The sequence below is a fragment of the Callithrix jacchus genome, chromosome 1, assembly GCF_049354715.1.
Source record: "Callithrix jacchus isolate 240 chromosome 1, calJac240_pri, whole genome shotgun sequence".
In the NCBI taxonomy this organism is placed as follows: domain Eukaryota; kingdom Metazoa; phylum Chordata; class Mammalia; order Primates; family Cebidae; genus Callithrix; species Callithrix jacchus.
This window is the reverse complement of record NC_133502.1, coordinates 153,630,164-153,654,028: the sequence shown is the minus strand read 5'-3', so window position 1 is coordinate 153,654,028 and position 23,865 is coordinate 153,630,164. Positions and strand designations below refer to the sequence as shown.

The window sequence follows — 23,865 nt, the reverse complement described above, 5'->3', positions numbered from 1 at the left end:
CAATGCATACAGCAGTAATTTTAAAGATATGACACCAAGAAAGATATACAGACGTTAAACAAGCATATGAAAAGATGGTCAATGTCTCTGGTCACTAGGAAAATGCAAATTAAAACCACAGTGGGATATCACTAAACATCTATGCCAACAATTTAGAAAATAAACTGACAATACCAAGTGCTCACAAGGACACGGAACAACGGGAACTCTTCTTATACATTGTTCATGGGAATGCACAATGGTACAGCCCATTTGGAAAACAGTTTGGCAGATTCTTATAAACATTCACTTACCATACAACCCAGCAATTCCACTCCCAGATAGTTACCAAAGATAAATGAAAATGCTCACACTGCATATATTTTTATAGGAGCTTTGTTAAAAATCACCCCAAAGTGGAAACAACCCAGTGTTCTTCAACTGGTGAATAGATAAACTATGATATATTCATATAATGTAATACTACTTAGCAACAAAAACAAACTATTGACGCATGCAATAGCATGGATGCATCCCAAATGCATTACACTGAAGAAAAGAAGCTAAACTCAAAAGGTTACAGTACTGTATGATTCCATTCTGGAAAAAGCAAAACTAGAAGGATAGATCAATGGCTGCCAAGGGTAGAGGAATGATCTGACAACAAAGGGGCAGCTCGAGGGAATTTTTGGAAGTGAGAACGGTTCTGTATCTTGGTACTGGTGGTGGTGGCTCCATAAGGCCATGCATCTGTCAAAGCTCATAGAACTGTACAACAAAAAATGAATTGTACTGTATACATAAAGGAGATTCACACAACTAGGTGAGAGTTTATACGCAATCAGTTATAAGTGTATATTAATAGAAAGCTGGATAGATAGAACAAGACAATCATGATCTCCAAGAGCAACAAATTATGAAATATTCAATGACTTAGCTGTTAAGAGCAACCACTTAGTCATAAAAGGAAGACTAAATATTAGGCAGCATGCAGTGTTTCATGCCTATAATCCCCGCACTTTGGGAGACCAAAGCAGGAGGATCATTTGAGCCCCAGAGTTCAAGACCATCCTGGGAAACATAGAGAGAACTCATCTCTACAAAAGAATTTTTAAAAATCAGCCAGGCATGGTGGTACAAATTTGTGGTTCCAGGTGTTCAGGAGGCTGAAGCATGAGGATCATTTGACCCTCCAGGAGGTTGAGGCTGAAGTGAGCTATGATCACGCCACTGCACTCCAGCCTGGGTGACAGAGTAGATTCCAAGACTCCATCACACACACAAAAAAACAAACAAAAAACTGAACACTGATCCAAACAAAGTTATGACCTATCTGCAGCAAAAAAATAAGGGCGACCAGAAGTAGGTGCATGGGGTAGGGCAGAGGATGGTGTTGGGAGACAGCTCAATATTTATCTTCTACATTGGAGTCCAAAATTAATGTCAAAAATTGAAAAGTGAGGAGGTACAAGTATAAGCAAGACATAGAGGGGGAAAAGCAAAAGAATCAAATATTTAAAAGTGATGCAGCGGAAAATGAGGAGGTGGCTTTTTAAAATAACAAGCCCTAGAAAAGCTTAACTCTTTAAAACATACATGTGGCTGGACGTGGTGGCTCATGCCTGTAATCCTAGCACTTTGGGAGGCTAGGGTGGGCAGATCACTTGAGGTCAGGAGTTTGAGACCAGCCTGACCAACATGGTGAAACCCCATCTCTACTAAAAATGCAAAATTAGCCGGGCATCGTGGCGCATACCTATAATCCCAGCTACTCAGGAGGTTGAGGCAGGAGAATCACTTGAACCCAGGAGGCAGAGGTTGCAATGAGCCAAAATCGCTCCATTGCACTCCAGCCTGGACAACAAGAAAAAAACTCTATCTCAAAACAAAAACAAAAGAAACCAAAACATACATGTGTAACAGATAAAAATAAAAATTAAATAGATTTGATAATGAAAGCATAAAAGAAAAATAAGGAAAGGGTCCAGAACAGTAAAGATTCTGAAAGTCTGACATTTATAAATGGTTGTAAAAACTAAAGGTGTTAAACTTTAAAACACACACATACACACACCTTGGCACACATTAAAGGCCAATTTCAGTTTTTTATTCTGTTTGGCTAAAGGGTGCAGAATCAGAACAATAACGTTACATGGACACAGAGCTTGGTAGTGCAAAAAGATATTTCTAGTAACTGCCTGAATGTAGAACAAATGTCCCAGGAAGCAGCAAGTTATCTGTTGCTGGAAGTGTTTAAACAGAGGCTGAACAAAATCCATGTAGAGGATGTGATATAAAATTCATGGCTACCTTGGTAGACCTCTTAAGTCCCTGAAGTTGTGCAATTCTGTAAAGGATTTCATGTGATAATTTCCTTTTGAATCAGTAGCATTCTAAAATAGGACTAGAAACACTGGTAGGTGAAGCAGCTCATGCACTCAGTACATTTGTGCTGCTTTTTCCTTTCAGTACATTTGTGCTTTCCCACCTCCACCTCCTTTCAGCTTTTGGTTTTTCATTTCAAAAGTCTTAAATATATTTACATTTGATTAAAAATTACCTAAAACATTTTTGGAAGCAAATGAGATATAAAAACTTAAAGAACATAAAGAGAAAATGTATGTCTGAATGGGAGAAAGCTGGAAGATAAATGAGAAGGTGGTCTGATGTGGTAGGAAACAAATTGAAAAGTTGGATGTCCCTGAATCCATTCTGGATCCTATAGTTCAGTGGCCATAGAACACTAAACAGGTCACTGTACCCAGTTAGGTATGAGACTTTGGGACTATGGCAAGAGCACTTGGGTTTCCTGGCAGGGGAATAGGGCAGAGGTAAATGGCTAGGTCATAAAGACATAACAACAACAAAAGAGCCACCACAGGTTAGTCAACAACAACAGAAGAATACTTTTGACGTGTTCTACTCTAAAGTTTCTAGAATCTTGCTCTATCAAAAAACAAAACATATGTATTAGCTTAAAAGCTGGTCATTTCAACATGAAAATTAAAATATTACACATATTATAGGTACAATCTTTTCTATGGGACTGCCTCAAAAGTCACTGTGACTTGCATACAGGCATCTGAATCTTTATTTTCTACTCAAGGACAATATTTTTTTCCACTCTGTACATAAAACTCTGTCATGCCTACAAACACAGTAACTTTATCCTAAAGTTTACTGAACTTCATCCTTACCAGTGCATAAACACAAACCAAACTTCAAAAATAACCTGTTTCTTTAGGGCACTTTAGTATTTCTAGGTTTTCGTTCTGAAAATTAGTTTAAAATCCAGCAAGAAATTATCAGTGCTTTACATCTTGTAAACTATACTAATGTATAGCTATATAAGAAACACAGGGCCAGGAACGGTGTTTCCTTACAGCTCACGCCTGTAATCCCAACACTTTGGGAGGCCGAGGTGGGTGGATAACCTGAGGTCAGGAGTTTGAGATCAGCCTGATCAACATGGTGAAACCCCCATCTCTACTAAAAATAACTTAAAAGTGGCTCAAGCCTGTAATCCCAGCACTTTGGGAGGCCGAGGCGGGTGGATCACGAGGTCAGCAGATTGGGACCATCCTGGTCAACATGGTGAAACCCCGTCTCTACTAAAAATACAAAAAATTAGCTGGGCACGGTGGTGCGTGCCTGTAATCCCAGCTACTCGGGAGGCTGAGGCAAGAGAATTGCCTGAACCCAGGAGGCGGAGGTTGCGGTGAGCCGAGATTGCGCCATTGCACTCCAGCCTGGGTAACAAGAGCGAAACTCCGTCTCAAAAAAAAAAATAAATAAATAACTTTAAAAAAAATTAGCTAGGCATGGTGGCAGGCACCTGTAGTCCCACCTATTTGGGAAGCTGCAATAGGAGAATTGTTTGAACTTGGGAGGGAGAGGTTACAATGAGCCAAGATAGTGCCATTGCACTCCAGCCTGGGTGACAAGGTGAGACTCCCTCTCAAAAAAAAAAAGGAAACATAGATTCAGCTGTGCTCTGGCACATTGACAAAGCTACATGCCTCTGTAGCATCTCCCTTAACAAACTGCACACTTACAGAGGGAAAAGTCTCATTCTTTGTTGAGCCCAGTATTTAGCAGCCTGAGCAGCATACCAGCCCATAAACATTGAACAGAACCAAAGCATGCAGCCAACTTGGAATTCTCTTTTTATTCTACCGATATTCTTGGTTCTTTTACTTTTACTTTTCAGTATCTTCCCTCTGCTCTGAGTTTCCTCATTGCTGCACTGGGCAGAAGCAGAGGTCCTTCTTGTAGTGCTGCTTGTCACCCTCCTGGTCCCACTCTGAACAAAATACTCAGGATTGGAGCTCTATCCACTCTACTCCCAGGCAGGTACTGAGAAAATGGGCCAGAAACAAACGGTGTGTTGTGGGGGGAACGGGGGAAGCAGGTGTGGCAGAAGGGAAAAGAGGCCCTCATTCTTATATAATAAATCTATTGGCCAGTGCTGATTACCATCTTACTGATGTTTTGATGAGGTCTAGAGGGTTCTAGCTTATGATGTGTCTTTTTTCCTGATTGGTTAATATTAATGTGTTCGCCAAGACTTCATTATAACGTAGCAATACATGCTAGCAAGGTAGGGTTCAAAAGCCCACCAGAATTAAATATTTTGAATGGCAGCTAGTTTTAATTTTCAGGTTTATTTCCAATTCTCTCCATTGACAAGTTATATTTGTTTTAACCATAATCTTGACAAGTATCAGCACCACAAACTAAATGTTTAATATCTGAATGTATTCAATACACATTTATTGAGGATCTATTATTTGCTTGGCCCATATAACATCATCCCTGTCCTCACTTCTTTCTCCAACAAAAGGTATCATTCCATCTCTGGATGGCCATTTGGAGTTTAAGTGATAACTGTAACTGCCCCTCTGCTACAGCAGACTTGAAGGAGAAAATCTTCCAGTGCAGATGGCAGCTCTGCTTCTTGCTGTTGGCCCAGCTGACCCCATAAGAGTTCATATTATTAAGTTGCAAACTTGAAGGATCCTTTTGTCAATCATTTACCCTACCTAATATCCCCTGGAGATCTCAAATCACTAATCTGAGAAACAATGATTCACATGAAAGGATTTTAAGTTATAATATAGTTGAGTGACCTGAAATTTATCTACATCTGCCAATATTTTATAGAAGAACATGAAGTTTGTGATGCACTCAAACTCAGCTTCAGATCTGAGATTCTTAGTTAAGAGTCATCTGATCCAACAGCCCTCTTGTTGCTTCTGGTTTCACTGTAATCACTTGTGTTGTCATTTAGGAAAATGAAATTGAGAGCCAATATTTCAAGCAGTGTTACCCAAAGTATGCTCTGCAGGAGAACAGTTCAAGATGTAATGAAAAAATTTCAAAGGTCAGGTAAGTCCAATAAAGGCCAGTTAAGCAAAGTTAAATTGGTTTCCTAGGAGGCAGGGCAACGATCCTAAATATATTAATATGCATTATTATTCTTCAAATGGGAGGGGGAAAGGGGGGACTGGGGGTGTTATGAAGGGAGCAAAAGAGCCTCTCAAACTTTTCTGACCTCACAACTGTTTTCTGGCAGAACACCATGTAGCCCTAATGCTTTGGAAGCACATACTTGGGAGAAATCCTAATTAAAATATTCTTATATAAGAAACATTTGGATCTTTAAAAGGGATGGCGTGTAGAGCACCATCTACCTATCATCATGTCTTAGAGCCTGATTTAAGTAGCAGATCCTTCCTCACCCACAAGGCTCCCAGCTCAACTTGCTTGTTGCAACCTCAAGATTTATAAGTGTTTCCATTTGGTCTTGGTTTACTCTCTCAAATAACATTAAACTATAAACTTTTAAAACTAGCACCAAACTAGAACTGCTTTCCGTTTTAAAATGAAGTGCCTTATTAAAGTATGATTTCCAAACTTTCATAACTGAAATCTGCTTCTATCAGCAGTGTACATTCAAAAATGTTTTTCTTGATGAAAAGTACAGCTAGTTTCAAAATATATCAAAGTATATTTAAAACTTGATATCTTTAGAATTGTCTTCCAACACTTGTGGCTTCAGAATTGTCATGAAAATACAAAACCACATGCAAAATAGATTTGGAAAACCTTTGAGGTTTAGTGAGCAAGGAATAAAACTCTCTTGAATATGCTGAGTTCAAAGTGAAGTTTATTGTTTTAAAAATTCCAGCTCTTGCTCTGATAGTAGGAATCTCTGCCTTCGTAATTTGATCTTAATGTGCACACTAATCATTTGTGCTCCAGAGTCAACTTCACTGAGGCCATTTTCTTCACCCTTTCCTGTCTTACTGCTCTCCAGAGCCTTGTTGATGAAGACTCAATATTAACAACTCGAGTATCAATTAGATTAACCCTTTCAGAGGCCATCTATCGCCAAAGACTGACTAAACATATAAATAGCCATTTCTTATTTAAAACTGTATTCTCAGAAATTGGCAAATTATAGGGAAAGAACACAATTATATTCACAAGTAGCAAACTTGCTGTCATGATAGACTTGTTCACACTTAGTTCTTAGATGAAAATACAGAAGAAGGGCTTTGGAGGAAATGCACAGTAGCCATTGGTCCTTACTTAAAGTCTGAAGTTTATAACGACGATTTTCAGACTCAGCTCCAAACTGTTGTACGCTGGCCTCTACAGTTAGAGGTACATTGATTTTTTTTTTTTTAAAGATAGGAGTTTTGTTCTCGTTGCCCATACTGGAGTCCAATGGTGCGATCTTGGCTCACCGCAACCTCTACCAGTGGGTTTAAGCAGTTCTCCTGCCTCAGCCTCCCAAGTAGCTGAGCTTATAGGCATGCACCACCACACTCAGCTAATTTTGTATTTTTAGTAGAGATGGAGTTTCTCCAGTGTTGGTCAGACTGGTCTCAAACTCCCAACCTCAGGTGATCTGCTCACCTCAGCCTCCCAAAATGCAGGGATTACAGGTGTGAGTCACTGAACCCTGGCAGTGCCGGGCCACACATATACATAAATTTGTATATATATAAATCGCTGCCCACTTTCCTCCCCTTCAAATATTAATGCCTTCCCTACAGGTAACATCTCTTCATCCTTTCACTCTACTCTGGTCAGGTCTCCTTTCCACACTGACATGCAGTAAGTTGTCTGCTTCCTTGCCTTTGATCAAGCTGTTACTTTCCACTGGAATGCCCTCTCCTCTCCCTGCTTTATACTAAAATCTGTCTGCCTTTCACTCTTTCTCAACCCCATTCTTCCAGACCAGATCTTTTGTTGGAAAATCATTTTCAGGAAGCCCACTCCCCAACTATTCCTTACTTCTAGTTTCCCAGTCCCCTGAACTCCTCACCACCCAATTTAGCCTCTCATTATTTCTGTTTGTTTCCCTCTTGGCACTCATTTCCAGACACAGTTTACAATTTGGGGGCCAGGTGCGGTAGCTCATGCCTTTAATTCCAGCACTTTGGGAGGCCAAGGCAGGCATATCCCTTGAGCCCAGGAGTTTGGGCAACACAGGGAGACCTCATCTGTACAAAAAATACAGGCCAGGAGCAGCGACTCAAGCCTGAAATCCCAGCACTTTGGGAGGCTGAGGAGGGCAGATCACCTGAGGTCGGGAGTTTGAGACCAGCCTCACCAACATGGTGAAACCCCATCTCTACTAAAAACACTAAATCAGCCAGGCATGGTGATGGGAACCTGTAATCCCAGCTACTCAGGGAGGCTGAGGCAGAAGAATTGCTTGAACCTGGGAGACAGAGGTTGCAGTAAGCTGAGATCATGCCATTGTACTCCAGCTTGGGGAACAAGAATGAAACTCTGCCTCAAAAAAAACAATAAAACAAATAAATACAATATACAAAAATTAGCTGGGCATGGTAGTGCATGGCTGTAGTCCCAGCTGAGGCAGGAGGATCACTTGAGCCCGGGAGATTGAGGCTGCAGTGAGCTGAGATCCCACCACTGCACTCCAGCCTGGGCAACAGAGAGAGTTGCCCTGTCTCAAAAAAAAAAAAGTTTCCAGCCATTTTGTAATCTTAAGAGTGAAAGCCATATGCTTATATAATGGAACCAACCAAAAGGAGAGTGGGTCTTTGAGGAACAAGGAGTGTCATATCAGCCCTGAAACCACTACTTCTGCACTTACTTTGGCTAAGAAATTTTTATCTGGTGTATCTAGTTACTTTTTCTGTTGTATGCAGCTGGATCTAACTCTTAAATGATACTCTGTCTCACAATATAATTACCACAAGAATATAAACCAGGTCAGGTGTGGTGGCTCATGCCTGTAATCCCAGCACTTTGATAGGCCAAGGTGGGCAGATCGCTTGAGCTCAGGAGTTTGAGATCTGCCTGGGTGACATGGCAAAACCTCATCTCTACAAAAAGTACAAAAATTAGCTGGCATGGTGGTACCTGCCTGTGGTCCCAGCTACTCGGGAGGCTGAGGTGGGAGGATTGCTTGAGTATAGATGGTAGACATTGCAGTGAGCCGAGATCTACCACCATACTCCAGCAAGGGTGATAGAGCAAGACCCTGTCTCAAAAAAAAAAAAAAAAAAAAAAAAAAACGTGAATTTTTGGAAGTCAGGGTACCTTTCCAAAACTCAAATGCAAAAAATTGTTCAAGGGAAGGATTAATGGTTATTAGAACATCAGAGGGATTTGGTTTACATTAAAATTGCAATTTCTGAGATGCATTCATGAGTAGTACAGTTTGCTACAAACTTCTGAAGCAAGTTTTATTATTGTTTATATTTTACAGCTGGTGAAAGGCACCAAAGGTTAAAGAATGTAGCTGAAATAGTGGCTCACATCTGTAATCCCAGCACTTTGGGAGGCCGAAGAGGGCAGATCACGAGGTCAGGAGTTCAAGACCAGCCTGACCAACATGGTGAAACCCCATCTCTACTAAAAATACAAAATTAGCCAGGCATCGTGGCGCATGCCTCTAGTCCCAGCTACTTGGGAGGCTGAGGCAGAAGAATAGCTTGAACCCAAGAAGCAGAAGTTGCAGTGAGCCGAGATCACACCACTGCACTCCAGACTGAGCGACAGAATAAAACTCCACCTCAAAAAAAAAAAAAAAAAAAAAAAAAAAAACTGTAGCCCAAATAACCCAGCTGGTGACAAGGTGGGATTCAAATCCATATAGTCTGGCTATAGAGCCCACCCTGCTGCCAGTACACAATGGTGCTCAATCCTCTGGATTCTAATAGCCCTTTAGAGAAGAAATAGTGAAAGGACTATTAAGGCAAAAGGCCACTCAATGACTAAGGGAAGATCATTTAGTTGGGGATGAGGAACTATAATAGACTAAATTCAAATGAATTTGATTAAGAAAAGAGAAGAATGTTCTATAGCAAATATATAGTTTTAAATTAAACTCTTTTTGCTATTATAAATAATGCTACAATAGAAAGATTCTTATATATAACATTACTTTTGAATTACCAAATAAAGAATGTCAACTTTTTTATGGCTTTTAATGTACCTCAAGAGGGTCATTCCAATTTATTCAGCAAACCAATAAAGTATATTTGAGTCAAAACAAATTGGGCAGTTAATACGATTTTGTTAACTACTACAAAAGTTACAGATGTAAAAGGATGCCTCTATGCTTTAATTTAACAAGATTAAACATATTTATAAATTAGCTTCCTTCTGTAAATTATTTATTGCAAGGATGCATTCTATATACTGTGAGAACTCTTTATATTAGAGGTATTCTAAATAATCGGACTTTTCAGTTTAATTCTTGTTTACTTTAAAAAAAAAAAACACCTGTAATTAAACAGGTTAAAAAAGAAAGAAAACAGAGGCACTCTCTTTTTCCCTCTGAGGTATATTCTACTCAGTATTATAACTCCTTAAGTGTGTTAGCTGGAGATAGAAAGAAAAATAAGGAAAATGAAAACTATCAATTTGTTGATACTCAGTTTTGAAACAGAGATAAACACAGACAGAAGTGAGACTTCAAAAGAGGTAGAAAAGGAGATTGTGAGCTAGAGAGAGAAGAGGATATACTAACCCTCAAGGTGCTCTGGAGGGGCTATGGCTTGCAGGAATACTAACTCACTACTTAACCATTATTCCAACCTCAAATGCTCTTGTTATCTGAAACTGACTTTAGCTCAGAATGGGAAAGATGCAGTGGGGGTGGGCAAAGGAGAAAGACAGGGGTTTCAATGATGGCTAGAGCAGCATCACTAGGACAATAAGAAGATAACTGTGTGACTTTCAACTATGAACTGTGAAGCTCCTAATGGAGCTATAAGTAAAATGTTAGGAAATACTACAGAAGTCTGATTTAAAGACAGAAGAAAATGGCAAAACCACAGCAGACAGAAATAGCTACCTACCCAGCCACCATGCCTGCTCCTGCTCCCTGCCACTACCTTGCTAGCAAAGTCCTCCTTTTGTTCCGGTGTTGCTCTGCCCCTCACTTAACTCAGAGGGAAGTCCTGATTAGTCTAAACCAATTGCAGAGTCCTTTGCCTTCTTCTTGCTAAAGCTTGTTTAGGCATGAATGTGCAGCCCTCTCTAATTCCCATGACAAGAAACCCACTGGAGACTGTCAGCTCAGCAAAAGATGGTAAGAAGACCCATAGCCATCGTGGGATCTTCAGGGGAGCTAATTAAGAAAAAGCTACCTTCGTTAAAATGACAAAAAAAAACCAAGGAGAGAACTTAAGTCCTCGCTGATATCATCAAGCCACTGAACTAACCAAACTGGAAGCTATCCTACCCCTTGACTTATAGGAGATAACCAATTTTCCTGAATGTTTTAGCTATTTGGATTTAAGTTTTTGTTTTTTGTTTAAGACAGGGTCTTGCTCTGCCACCCAGGCTGGAGTGCAGCCACAATCATAGCTCACTGCAGCCTCAACCTCCTCGGCTCAGGAGATCTTCCTCTCACCTCAGCCTTCCAAGTAGCTGAGACCAAAAGCACACACCACCACACCTGGCTAATTCTTTTTTTATTTTTTGTAAAGATGGGTTAGAACTCCTGGCTTCAAGTAATCCTCCTGCCTCAGCCTCTTAAAGTGTTGGGATTATATGTGTGAGTCACCGAACCCGGCCTTTCTAATTTCTTATAGCTGTAACTTCATAAGTGGTTCATAATGAAAAAGGTTCTGAGATCATAATCATCATTATATTATCACAAACCTACAAAAAACCCCACAAACTTTAATACCTTCCCTGATACTTAAATATCTTGAAGCAATCATCTGTTTTTAATTTTTCCATCATCTTGCTGGTTTTTTTACTTTACATAATATAAACATATCCGAAGTCAAACACTTCTGTTTAAGAATTTTCAGCACTTCTGGCAACTTTAGAAATTAGAATAAAAATTGCTTTTAAGGGTTTCCCTACTAAATAAAAGTCTAAATATCTGGTTGTGGGATATTATAGAGAGCAACTAAAAGGAATAATTAATATTTTCACACACACAAACACAAATAAATTCCAGTGGTTTCTATCAACCAAATGTTTGTTAAATGAATCCTATTATACAATATTATCATATTATACAATTACAAAAGCGTCCCCCAGAGGGAAAAAAAACTGGCACCCCTCTATTGAGTATAATAAAACATACTGAAAAATGTAAATCCATTTTTTAAATTACCAAAAAGATTACTAAATTTGATACAATGCAAAAATTCAAAATTGGGACATTACGCTATACTATATTCCAAATAAATGAGAAAACAAAAAGTACCAAAAGGGAAAAAATATTACTGTGTCAAAAACTTTAACCATTTTCACAGAGTGAATTCCCACAGCAGAGATAACAATGTCCAACTCTTTAATGACTTAAATTTTTCACCAGCTCAAACACGTTTTCTTTACAATGCTTGCCATAAAGTCTCATCCATTTGTGCTTGCTATAAAAACATAAGCACTGTAAATCTGACTGGCCCATTACTGGAGTGCACTAGCCTTTTCTCATCTACCTTGACCCAGTAACTTATACCTTTATACTTGCTTTGTATATGACATGTATACCTTCAACAGACAAGCTGCTGCAGAGAGCTGTTGAAAATTCTGTTAAGAATCTTCTAAAGAAGAATCTTTTTTTAAATTTTATATTGAATTTTTAAATCCCAGAATTCTAAGGTAAGAGTTCAATCACTTCTATCCATGGAGGGAAAGAGAGTATTTGTTAATTCATCCAAGTATTTCATGAGTACCTAGCATGTATGGTACCGGCTAACCACCAAGATAGCAATAAACAAAGCAAACATGACCCCTCTTTTCATCAACTCAGCCTAGAGCAAGGGTCAGCAAACATTTTCTGTAAAGGGCCACAGAGTAAATATTTATGCTTGCAGGTCATAAGGCCTTTGTCACAACCACTCAGCTCTGCCATGAAAGCAGCTACAGGCAAGTAAATGAATTAGTATGACTGTGTCCCAATAAAACCTTGTGAACACTGAAATTAAAATTTCATAACTTGTGAAATAAATTTCTCATGAAATAATATTCTTTTGATTTGTTTCAACCACTTAAAAATGTAAATACCATTCTTAGCTTGCAAGCCATACAAAAACAGGTAGCAGGTCAGATTTGGTCCATGGGCTGTAGTTTGCCAACTCCTAGTCTAGACATTAATATTAACTGTAAAATTATGCACTTACTGCTTTAAGTGCTCACAGGGAAAACACTAAGACCATGAGAGTTTAATGAGGAGACATGCCCTAGTTTGAAGGGATCAAAAAAGGCTTTTCCAAGGAAGTGACTTTTAGGCTGAAACTTAAAGCAACCAGCCAAAAGCCAAGGAGAAAAGTAAAGAGACTTCTAGACGAGTGAACCACATAAAAGCCCTCAAAGAAGAAGGAATACCACCAACTGAAGAATCTGTGAGGCTGGAGTGCAATGTGCAAAGATAAGCAAGCACAAGATGAACCTATAGACAGGTGGAGAACAGCCACACAGGGTCTTCTTGTCCAGGGTTAGGGGTTCTGGTCTTTGTCCTAAGAGCAATAGGAAACCATTAAAGAGTTTTAAGTCAGAGAGGAACACAACTGGCTTGGGATTTTTCAAAGATCACGAAGATTGTAATATGAAGAAATATCAGAAGGGAGCATAAACAGTTACGAAGAGATCTGTAACCAAGGTACTGAGCTGGAGATGATAAAGGCTTGAACCAGAGTGCTGGCAGTGACATTGAGAAGGTCAAAGAGGCAAGATGTGGTGACTAGATATAGAAGAGTGAAAGAAAGACAGGTCTCTCTCTAAAGGACTCAAGTCTCCAGTTTCCACAACCAGGACACTGGTATCATTCAGTGAACCAGAGATAAAGTACTGAAAAAGCTGGGGGTGAGGGGTACAATTTTGAGGTCAGATTTAAATATGCTGAGTTTGAGTTGCCTGTACAATATTCCAGTGTAAATGCTAATTAATCAGTTGCATATAAGGATCAGAGACCAGAACAGTAATTTAGTTTGAGAACCGTTAGCATACAGATTATAACTGCAACCATACGAGGGATGAAATTACCTACAGAAAGGATAAGAACAGTGGCTTTCAACCTTGGTGACACATGAGGGTTACCAGGGGAACTTTAAAAATTTTTGATGCTGGCTACTCTGGGTGCACTGCTATGAGTTAGCCCTGCTCTGCAAGAAGCAGTTATAAAAAAGAAAAAAATTTTTTTTGATGCCCAGCCAGCAGTCCTGAACCAATACCTAAGAATCTCTGGGAATAGGACCCAGGCATCAGTGTTTTGTAAATTTCTCCAAGTGATTCTAACATGCAGCCAAGGCTGAAAGGAGGAGAAAGCCTAAGATATTAAGAATTAATAGTACTGTACTACAGAAAGGATAAGAGATTAACAGACTAAGCAGGTTTCTAATCCCAGCTACCTCATAATTTATCTCTCTGACCTCAGACTACTTCATATTCCTAAATTCTAGTTTAGATCAACAGAAAAGCAATAGTAGGTTTATCTCTTATATCCCCTATAGTCCCAAAAATCCGAGGCAAAATTACAAAATTGAAATATTTCATTCTTTCTTTGCAGTCTGAGTGGGGGAAAGGGGAGCACAGAAAACCTATTAACCAATTACTGGGAGTAGAATATATTTTAACAAATAATTTTCCGAGGACTGCAACATTTTTAAATGATTGCACCGTTACCGCATCAAATAGTATTTGATGGTATAGTATTTCTTAAGCCTGGAAGCATTCTAAGTGGACTAGCTTCGCTGTACCATGCTACTCTCCAGATGGCAACTGCAGGAAGTTCAAAATGGTGGCATAAAATTTAACTTGGAAATTCTTTAATTCAAAATTTTATTAAGTAAACCTTTTTTAAAGATAAAAAAGTAGACCAGGTGCAGTCGCTCACACCTATAAACCTAGCACTTTGGGAGGCCAAGGTGGGAGGACTGTTTGAGCCCAGGAGTTTGAGATCAGCCTAGGCAACATAGTGGGATCCTGTCTCTATAAAAAATTTAAAACATTTAAAAAAATAGCCAGGTGTAGGCTTATGCCTATAGTCCCAGCTACTCAGAAAGCAGAGGTGGGAGGATCACTTGAGCCTGGGAGATTGAAGCTGCAGTGAGCTATGATCACATCACTGCACTCTAGCCTGGGTGACAAAAAAAGAAGTAAGCTGCAATTTAAGATTTGGGAATTGGCTGGGCACAGTGGCTCATGTCTGTAATCCCAACACTTTGGGAGGCCAAGGAGGGCAGATCACTTAAGGCCGGGAGTTTGAGACCAGCCTGGTCAACGTAGTGAAACTCTGTCTCTATTGAAAATACAAAAAAAAGAAAGAAAGAAAAGAAAAGAAAAAAAATAGCCAGGCGTGGTGGCACATGCCTATAATCCTAGTTACTTTGGAGGCTGAGGCAGGAGAATCACTTGAGCTCAGGAGGCAGAGGTTGCAATGAGCCGAGATTATGCCGTTGCACTCTAGCCTGGGCAACAGAGCGAGACTCCATTTGAAAAATAAAAAAAAGGTTTGGGAATTATGCATGTGAACAGAGAGAAGCACAGGACTCCGATTCAGAAGATCTGTGATTAAGTTTAAATCTATCACCTAGTATCCCTGTGTCTTCAGCCAAGTTTCCTAATCCCCAAGTCTCAATTTCTTTAGCTGTAACATGGAAGTAAAATTAACTTCAGAGTTACTATAGGAATTAAAACATGAAAATGGTTGTGGAAAACAGCTATACAAAAAAAAAATACCATTTCTTGGCCCAGCGTGATGGGTCATGCCTGTAATCCCAGTTGGGAGCCAAAGCAGGTGGATCACCTGAGGTCAGGAGTTTGAGATGAGCCTGACCAACATAGTAAAAACCCGTCTCTATTAAAAATGCAAAAAAAAAAAAAAAAAAAAAATTAGCCGGGTGTGGTGGCGAGCACCTGTAATCCCAACTACTTGGGAGGCTGAGGTGAGAGAATCACTTGAACCCAGGAGGCGGAGGTTGCAGTGACCCAAAATTATGCCACTGCACTCCAGCCTGGGCGCTGAGAGTGAAACTCCATCTTAAAAAAATAAAATAAAATACCATTTCTACATTATTTTCCAATTTGGACACTAACTTTGATTTACATATTTTGAGGAGTGGATCCTCTATGCTAACAGCACAGTATCAGAAGATGAAAGAAAAAAAAGGCTTCATGTCGTGACTTCTGTTCCGGTTAGAGCAAGTTTGCTTTGCAGGTCATAATTTAATTGAGCAACTTAGTCTCTGCTGGTAATTCCCACTACACTCTTCAAATTTAATTTTTACCATCTGACTTCAAACTCCACAAAGCTGCTATAGATGATAGTATTATTAAAATTGCTAAAGCACAGTTAACAGATGCAAATATTAACCAGCATTTGTAAACCACTTTGGATCGTTTTTATTACTCCCAAAACAGAATATGAGAGCTAGAAAAAGACAGTTACTATACAGCCTTCAATTGGAAGACCATGGGATGAGACAGTGGACAAAAGTCTCCTAAAGCTAGACAGACAAGAGGCAGTTTGTTCAACTCGAAAGATTCTCTTCCATCCCTCTCACAATTTCTAAGGTTAGAACTGAAGGACACAGAACTTCACAGAACTTGCAAAATCTCCTTGCCTCTAAAGCACTGCTGTGAGAAATAATGATCTAGCCATTAAGGACAAAGACTTATGGCAATTTGCTAAGTAATCTTTCAAAAGATTCATTCAAACTGGTTTGTCAATGGGAAAGAGCAATCTGAAGATTTACAAGTGAACTTTGAAGTTTAACATTACAAGGATAGAAATTATGTCAGGTTATAACAGAACAAACGAATTATAGGGAGATGGGAACAAATTGTAAGAGTCTTAGGGAGGATTAGTACTGTAAAAAGAAACTCAAGACTATCTTACTTTTATGTTCACCTCAAAAGGCTTTTAGGCAAAGACTATCATGTGCTGGTTTGTACTGAGCAATTACCAATACTAGTAAATAACTTGTAATGGCCACTAATTTTTTAAAAATAATTTTAAAAGTTCAAGAGTCCTGACTCATTACACACTTTTAAGATTATTAGATGTACATAGCTAATACTGAACAAATTATTTTGCCCATAATTTGCTCGTCTAGCAATGAAATACTAGTATAGAATGTCATACTTTTCTTTGATCTAAATCCTAAAACAGTGTAATTATTTGGATGGAAAATTATGATACCCAGACACTGCCAAGAAAATGAAAATAATACCAGGACAGATTACAAGAGATGAAAGTTTGGAAGACCACAAACTCTTTTATGAGAATCTGTAACACAGCAAGAGACTCTAAAGGAAAATAAATTATATTTCAAAAGTGAATCCTGTCCACAAAAAGAAAATGCACTTTATTTACATTGATAAAACCTGCCAGAGTTTTAAAGTTGCTAAAGATACTGCTGAGAAAAGCTAAGCTGAACTGAAGATTACCTCAAAGCACACTGTTTTGATGTGTTGTGTAGGTTATCATTAGAGTTTACAGACAAGCTCTTTTAAGATGTTATAGCCACTGCTCCAAACACACACATTAAGCAAGTCATCCGGAGCAAAGGAAAACTTTGCACAATTCTGCAAGCTGATGGTACCACGAAAAGAATAAGAAGGAATATAGGAAAGGCAGGTAAATTTTAACTTAAACAGTCCAGGTTTGAGTTCAGAAGAGGATGGCTTGGTAGAATTAGTCAACCAGCCCATGGAATTCAAACAGAAGAAGGGTCAGGTCTAGATTCACATTTGATGCCACCTGCCAGCCAGAGGTTCAAATATATGTGTATGTATCCCCTCCGGTGACTACTGCTGAGCAACTATTACATACAAGGTACAGCAGTGAGGCACTGCAGTGAATACACAGGTAAGGAAAACTAAAACAGTGCCTATGCTCAAGAAGCTCACAATCCAGTAGAAGGGATGAAACAAACATATTCTATGTGAAAATATATTTGAGACCCCTGGCCAGATGCAGTGGCTCATGTCTGTAATAACAGCACTTTGGGAGGCTGAGGCAGGTGGATCACCTGAGGTTAGGAATTCAAAACCAGCCTGACCAACATGGTGAAACCCTTTCTCTACTAAAAATGCAAAATTAGTCAGGTGAGGTGGTGCATGCCTATAATTCCAGCTACTTGGGAGGCTGAGGCAGGAGAATCGCTTGAACCCAGGAGGAAGAGGTTGCAGTGAGCCAAGATCGCGCCATTGCACTCTAGCCTGGGCAACAAAAGCAAAACTCTGTCAAGAAGAAGAAGAAAGAAGAAAAAGAAAATATATTTGAACATTTGAGACCCCCTAAGAGAGGCTGGAGAAGATGTGGAGTTGCAACCCTATTTTGCTTCAAAACAATATAGGAACAACAGTGTTCTAAAACTGGTGATGCTCCTGAAAGGAGAGTTAAAATGCCAGCAGATTATTAACATTTCATAAATGAAGAAGGATGCCAAAAATCTCAAATAAAAAAAAATAGCTCTTTGGCACAAAACCTGCTCCTCAATGCTCCATTGAACACTACAAGTCCCTCAAGCTGAACTTAAAGGCATGTGACAGCTAGCTGTTGATTGGTTATAGGAATCCACGGGAAAAAAAATGCACCCCTTGGGTGCATGATGTGCATGTTCTACACTGAGAGGAGGTAAAAGAAAAGAAAACGTATATGATACTATAGCATTCTAAAAAGTATGACGTGGAGTTAGACAAATGCAAGACCCACTACCTGTTTTAAAGCAGAGTTCCAGTGCAGCACCTATCCCTCCCAAATTTAATTGTTCATGTGCTGAACAAGCCATCCATAAACTATCAATACTTTTCTGTCTTAAAGGCATTTCACCACTGAAACAGAATGTAAATCAATTCAATTCTAAAAAGAAAGGCAATCTGAAAAACCCCTTTTTGGTGAAAATTATATTTAAATAAATATTAGATGAATAGCACCCAACTAGAACCCCCCAATTCCTAACCAGTTGAAAGTTATTTGTAATTCTACACCTTCATATGTTAATATGAAAACTCTGATATACCAAGTGTCTCCTTCCTAACACCTCTACATATAGTTTTTCTTTGCTATTATAACTGAATAATAATGTTTAACTACACCAATAATCCTGACTATAATATTAGTAGGAAAAAAAAAAAAGCAAATGGGTGTAAGCAAACATTGGGGGGGGGAAGGACTGGAGGAATAGGATGATAGGATGGATACCTAATAAAATATAAATGTCCCCCATTCGTCTGCAATTCTAGTCATTTTCTCTCTAGCAGATCTCAGATTTTCAGAACAAGTATGCAGGTTATTTAAAACTGAGTTATATATAGTCATTTAGCAGCAGCAAAAACACTTCTGGCATTATCACAGATGCTAGATCGCTACAGGATTTTTCCCCCCAAACTACCAATTTTTCTTCACCAAAAACCAACCATCCTTTATTTCTAAAAACAAGAGCCCTTTCTACCCCTAAAACAAACAAATCACAGACACAGTTAAATTCTACGCTAATGAAACTGTGAGATTACATCCCAGGCATTGTCAAAGCCTATTTTTCATACACCACCACAAGACAGTTTGATGCAGTATTCCTGATTGCTTTTTATCGTATTTGTAAATACACTCACTAATCCACTAAATTAGGTAATTTACAAACAGTTCCTCTCAGTTATTAGCGGCCAGCAGTCAAGTTCTATTACATTTGATCCTCATACAGTTGTCTAAACATTTCCACCCAGGTTAAGGGCTCAGATCCGAGAGAAGGAGGTTAGCGAAATTTGGATGGGGGCAGGGTAGAAGCTGGGAGAAATCTCTGCATCTCAGCCCTCAGCGACAACATTCAGCCAGTGCCCACAGAAAAACTAAATTCGGAACCTCTTCCTCCTGTTACACTGGCAACAAAGAGGGAGTTTCCGTAACGCTCCCGTCACCCACCAGGTGCCCAATCTCCTTCCCAGCCCAGAGCCGGCGCTCCCGCAGGGGCCTCCAAGTGCGGGGAGGCCGCGGGGCCCGGGTCACGGCACCAAGGGGGGATGGGGTGCGAGCGAGCCAGCGAGGTCTGCAGAGCGGGCCGTGGAAGGGCTCCGGGACCCGCTGAAACACCTGAACCCAACTGGGGGGCGGCGGGCAAGAGAAAAGGGACCGAATATCTAATGAAGCAGAAACTGGAATTCGGTGGGAGAGGTGAAGAGCCCTTGGTGGGAGTACAGCTGCGAGGAGCACAGAAAACAGGCGGCGGATGGCGGGGAGACTACACGGAGGTGGAAGAGAGGAGGCAGGCCCGGAAGACCAGGGAAGGGGATGCCACCTGGGGCAGAGGAGGCGCCAGTGCAGCCTCTACCTGCCGGCGGGCGGGACTGGCCGCTCAGGTGTGACTGGGAGGAGGGGGCCGAGTGGGGAAGGGGCCGCTGAGGGCGCACTGGGGGCCGCACAGAGGCGCCTGCGAGCCGGCAGCCGCGGAGCCAGCGCGCGGGCATCAGCGGGACCGGGGGAAGGGAGAGGCGGAGTGGGGATCTTTGGACTGCACGGTGCGCTCAGGGGAGGCTGGGGACAGCGAGAGGCAACGGGCGGCGGGCGCCCGCTGCGCGACGCGGAGCAAGGGAGGCATCCGGGCGGGCGGCCGGGAGGCGGGAGCCCCTCACCTGCGCGGCGGAGGAGGCGGAGCTGCAGCAGCCCATGGCGGGGCCGAAGGAGCCCGGAGGCGGCGCCGGGCGCGCAGCTACGCCCCGGAGTCCCTCGGCATGCGAGCCGGCGGGCGCCCGGGGAGGGCGCGGCCTGGCCCTGCACGGCTCGGCGGCAGCGGCGGCGGCGGTGGCAGCGGCTAGTACTCAAGGGACGGCGCGGCTCGGGGCAGGCGCCCGCCACATCCCCCGGCGGCGGCGGCGGCTGCGCGGCTCCTGCTCTGCTCCTGCTGCTGCAGCTGCTCCCCAGCGGAAAGGGGCGGGCGGCGGCGGCGGCGGCACCTCCCTCTGTCCCCCGCCTCCCGCCTCCCGCGCCCAGTCCCTCTCCCGCTCCCTCTCCCGGGCCGCCGCCTCCTCAGCGCCGCGCGCGTCTCCCATCAGACTCCCCGCCCCCAGTGCAGCGCCGCGCGGGCTGCAGGGCGGCGGCAGCCAGAACGAGGCCGGGCCCTTCCGCGCGTGTCAGAGGCTGCGCGGCGCCGGGCTCATTTAGCGGTGGCACCGAGGCAGCTCTCTACCTCGAGGCGAGCGGGCAGCGCGGACTGAGGCAGCTGAAGATCGGGGCCGACTTGCTGCCGAGGAGGGGCACGGTTGCTTCCAGACTCCGGAGGCAGGCGGGACAGACCCTTCCCGCTGGGTGCGCAACTGAGGATCCTGATGGCCTCTTGCCTCTCCGTCGCTGTTTTTCCTCTCTCTCTCTCTCCAGAGGAAAGCTAGCACAAGAAACCTTTCCTGGAGAAGGAATTGGTGATAGAAGACGGGAAGAAACAAGCATCTGTTGCTACTGTCCCCATTTTGCTGATGTGGAAACTGAGCCTTGAAAGGACCAAGAACCTAATGAAACGACCCCAAGGTTGAAATGGTAATAAAGAACCAGAAATAAGGAAAAGGCAAAAAGTTATCCAGGCTCGCCAGTCAAAGCCATATTGGATCTAAGCTTAACTTTCTTATACAGGATAGTCTACAAAAAACAATAAGTGGACATTAATTTATTCATATTAAAAATACTTACTGAAGACATGCTAAGTTCCAGTAACCGGTACGAACAAAAGAGACTTACCAAGTTCCTGCTGCTAAACCAATAGACTCACTCAAGGAAGTAGTAACAAGTTAGAGTAGACATGGTCAGTACCTTCAAGAAATGTGCGACTCCAAAAGAGTCGTTAGGAAATACAGTGTGAGGTGAAAACAGTTAAAAAGTGAAAGAAATGGCCGAGCGTGGTGGCTCACTCCTGTAATCCTAGTACTTTGGGAGGCCGAGGCAGGTGTATCACTTGAGGTCAGGAGTTTGAGACCAGCCTGGCCAACATGGCGAAACTCTGACTCTACTAAAAATACAAAAATTAGCCAGGCGTGGTGGCGGGCGCCTGTAAGCCCAGCTAAGGCAGGAGAAGCACTCCAGAAGGTGGAGGTTGCAGTGAGCCAAGATTTCGCCCTTTGCTCTCCAGCCTGAGTGACGGAGCGAGACCCTGTCTCAAAAAAAGAAAAAAAGTGAAAGAAATAAAACTAACGATAATGATTAACGTTAAGAGAACCACATTGTCAGGCAATGTTATAAACTTCACATCTCATTTCATCTTCTCAGAGAATGTCTCAAAAGACAGACTCAGAAAAGGAAGTTGATTTGCAAAGATGCCAGGGAGTGAGACTTCCAAATGGACTGATTCACCAAATATGAGACATCAAGTTTTAAAGCGTACTTTAAAGGGAAGAAAAGAACACCGAATTAAGTTGACTTTACATGCATTGAAAGGGAATTTAAGCAAAGGAAAGTTGGAATGGGAACTTGTAAGGGGACAGCAGCAGAAAGGACCAGAGAAGAATAATTCCTAATTGGTGTTTTCCTGTGCCATTTCCTGAGTTTGTGACTGTGGATGCGTTAATTCTCCAAATCTCACTGTCCTCTGCTGTGAAATGCTGGTAGCAAGTATGACTGTAAAGTCTTGTGGTCAAGATTAAATAACATGAAAATGTGATGCTAGGTCAGCAAGTACTCAGCTGCTTGAGATCCTGAATTCTGCATTCTTCCTAGTTTCCTTTCAATTTGATCAAAGAGTCCACCATACCACGGAGCTGGCAAATCCTACATGTTTCCGGCAACCATTAGACCAATAAATACAAGTGAAGACATAAAACTCTAATGGTGTTAGTCCCAATTCTGGTTGTAAACTCCAGAATTAGATTGTAAACTCCCTGAGAACAAGGAAAAGTATTTTCTCTTTTGTATCTCCCTCAGCTCTCTCAAATGTTTGTTGAATTATTCAGTGCAGCCAGGAATAAAAAACATTCCCTAGAGATTTTTCCCTCAAAGCCAGAAAAGTACATCTTGTTTTTAACTCAGGGAGGAGGCTGAAAGTAAAATTACAGTCCTAAACAAGAAGCCATCTGTCTTCCTCCTTTATTGTCAAGGAAAGGGGAGTTGTTTCTCTTAGCAGAGTCAATATGGGAGCATTTCTCAGATTAGAAAAATCTTTTTGGCTAGTGCTGTTGTTCCATAGAGTAGCTAGTGCTTATTCTGTAATTGGAACTGTAGAAGCAGATAAATGTGTAACAGACTGTGGCAGTGCTTCATAAAATATATTTTACTTTTTTGGAGCTCTCTTTCCTAGACATAGATATGTGAATATAATTGAAAGCAACCATAGTCCATTGTGCTTGACTGATCTGAACTCTGGTTTCCCCTTTAAGGTTAATAGAACTAAGAGTTCTAAGATTCTGCAAGGTGCTTTGTAAACACACTAATTATGTATGTATGCACCATATATGCATATGAATGTGGTGTTTCAAAATTACACCTCGTCATTAGCCTCAGGGAAACTAACAGCTCTTGCATTGATATCCTGTACCTTCTAAGAATGAGTCTCTTTCCCATCCCACTCAGGCTAAAAAAAAAGCCTTGTAAAAGGAGAGAGGGGCAAGTTACTATTCCTTTTCACTCTTTCTCATAAACAAGTACACACAGCATTCAGTGAAATTAAAACACAGCAAACTCAGAAATCACAAAAGGGATTTTTTTTTCTTAAGCCAGTGATCAGGGTATTCATCACACCATCGTGAGATGTTGTCAGGGCAAGCCCCTTTGAAGGGGCTTAGGTTGTTCTTCTTTTTCTTTTAGGAAAAAGAGGAGGTTTTATAAAACTCATGTAAAAACAGCATCTGCACTAACCAGGATAAAATTATAAGGTCTATCAATCTTGGTGCTGCAGGGTAAAATCGGATCACCAGCTGAGCCAGCCAGAAATGCTTCCCAATGGTCTAGTATTGCATAATTGGCTGTGTGAATTCCAAGGGTTGGAGCTTCAGACAGAGGGCTTGGTGCTGGCCACTCACTGAGGGAAAACATTGAATTAATGGTCTTTCCAATGATTTTAATAAAGCCCAACTCATTGTTCACATGATTTCTGGTTTTGGGATAACAGAAATACAAATGCATCTCTATATGTATATGTCTATAACTGCCCAGAATAGTCCTCTTAATTTAAAAACTATGGCATTTGGTGCTTTGGCTGTGTTATTTACATTTTAGCACATACTGTGCTCACAGCCACATCCCACAAAAGCATATTTGCTTCAGCAAAGCCCTAGCTTCCAGATTTGCCTCACAACCTCTTCCTCCTGAGCATTTGCACATCACCCCTGGGAGATGCTCCAAAAGCAAAAACTAATTGTAACCAATGTAACTGTTCATTCATTGCTGGAGAGGCAAGAGCAGGTCTCTATTTGAGAAGTTAGAAATGTATCTCAGCCGCCCAGTTAAACCAGAAG

General features: G+C 41.4%; 1 protein-coding gene across 5 annotated transcripts in view; it reads right to left on the bottom strand.

The window, feature by feature from the left end:
• The window catches only part of SLC44A1 (solute carrier family 44 member 1), a 189,483-nt gene extending 169,157 nt beyond the window's left edge, over positions 1-20,326 (bottom strand). For all 5 annotated transcript variants that reach the window (XM_017975217.5, XM_035253654.3, XM_078373714.1 and 2 more), the window contains exon 1: positions 20,065-20,326. In XM_017975217.5, coding sequence (XP_017830706.3) covers positions 20,065-20,100 — 36 coding nt within the window. In that variant the 5' untranslated portion in view covers positions 20,101-20,326. The remainder of the gene's footprint in view (positions 1-20,064) is intronic.
• Positions 20,327-23,865: the final 3,539 nt, after the last annotated feature.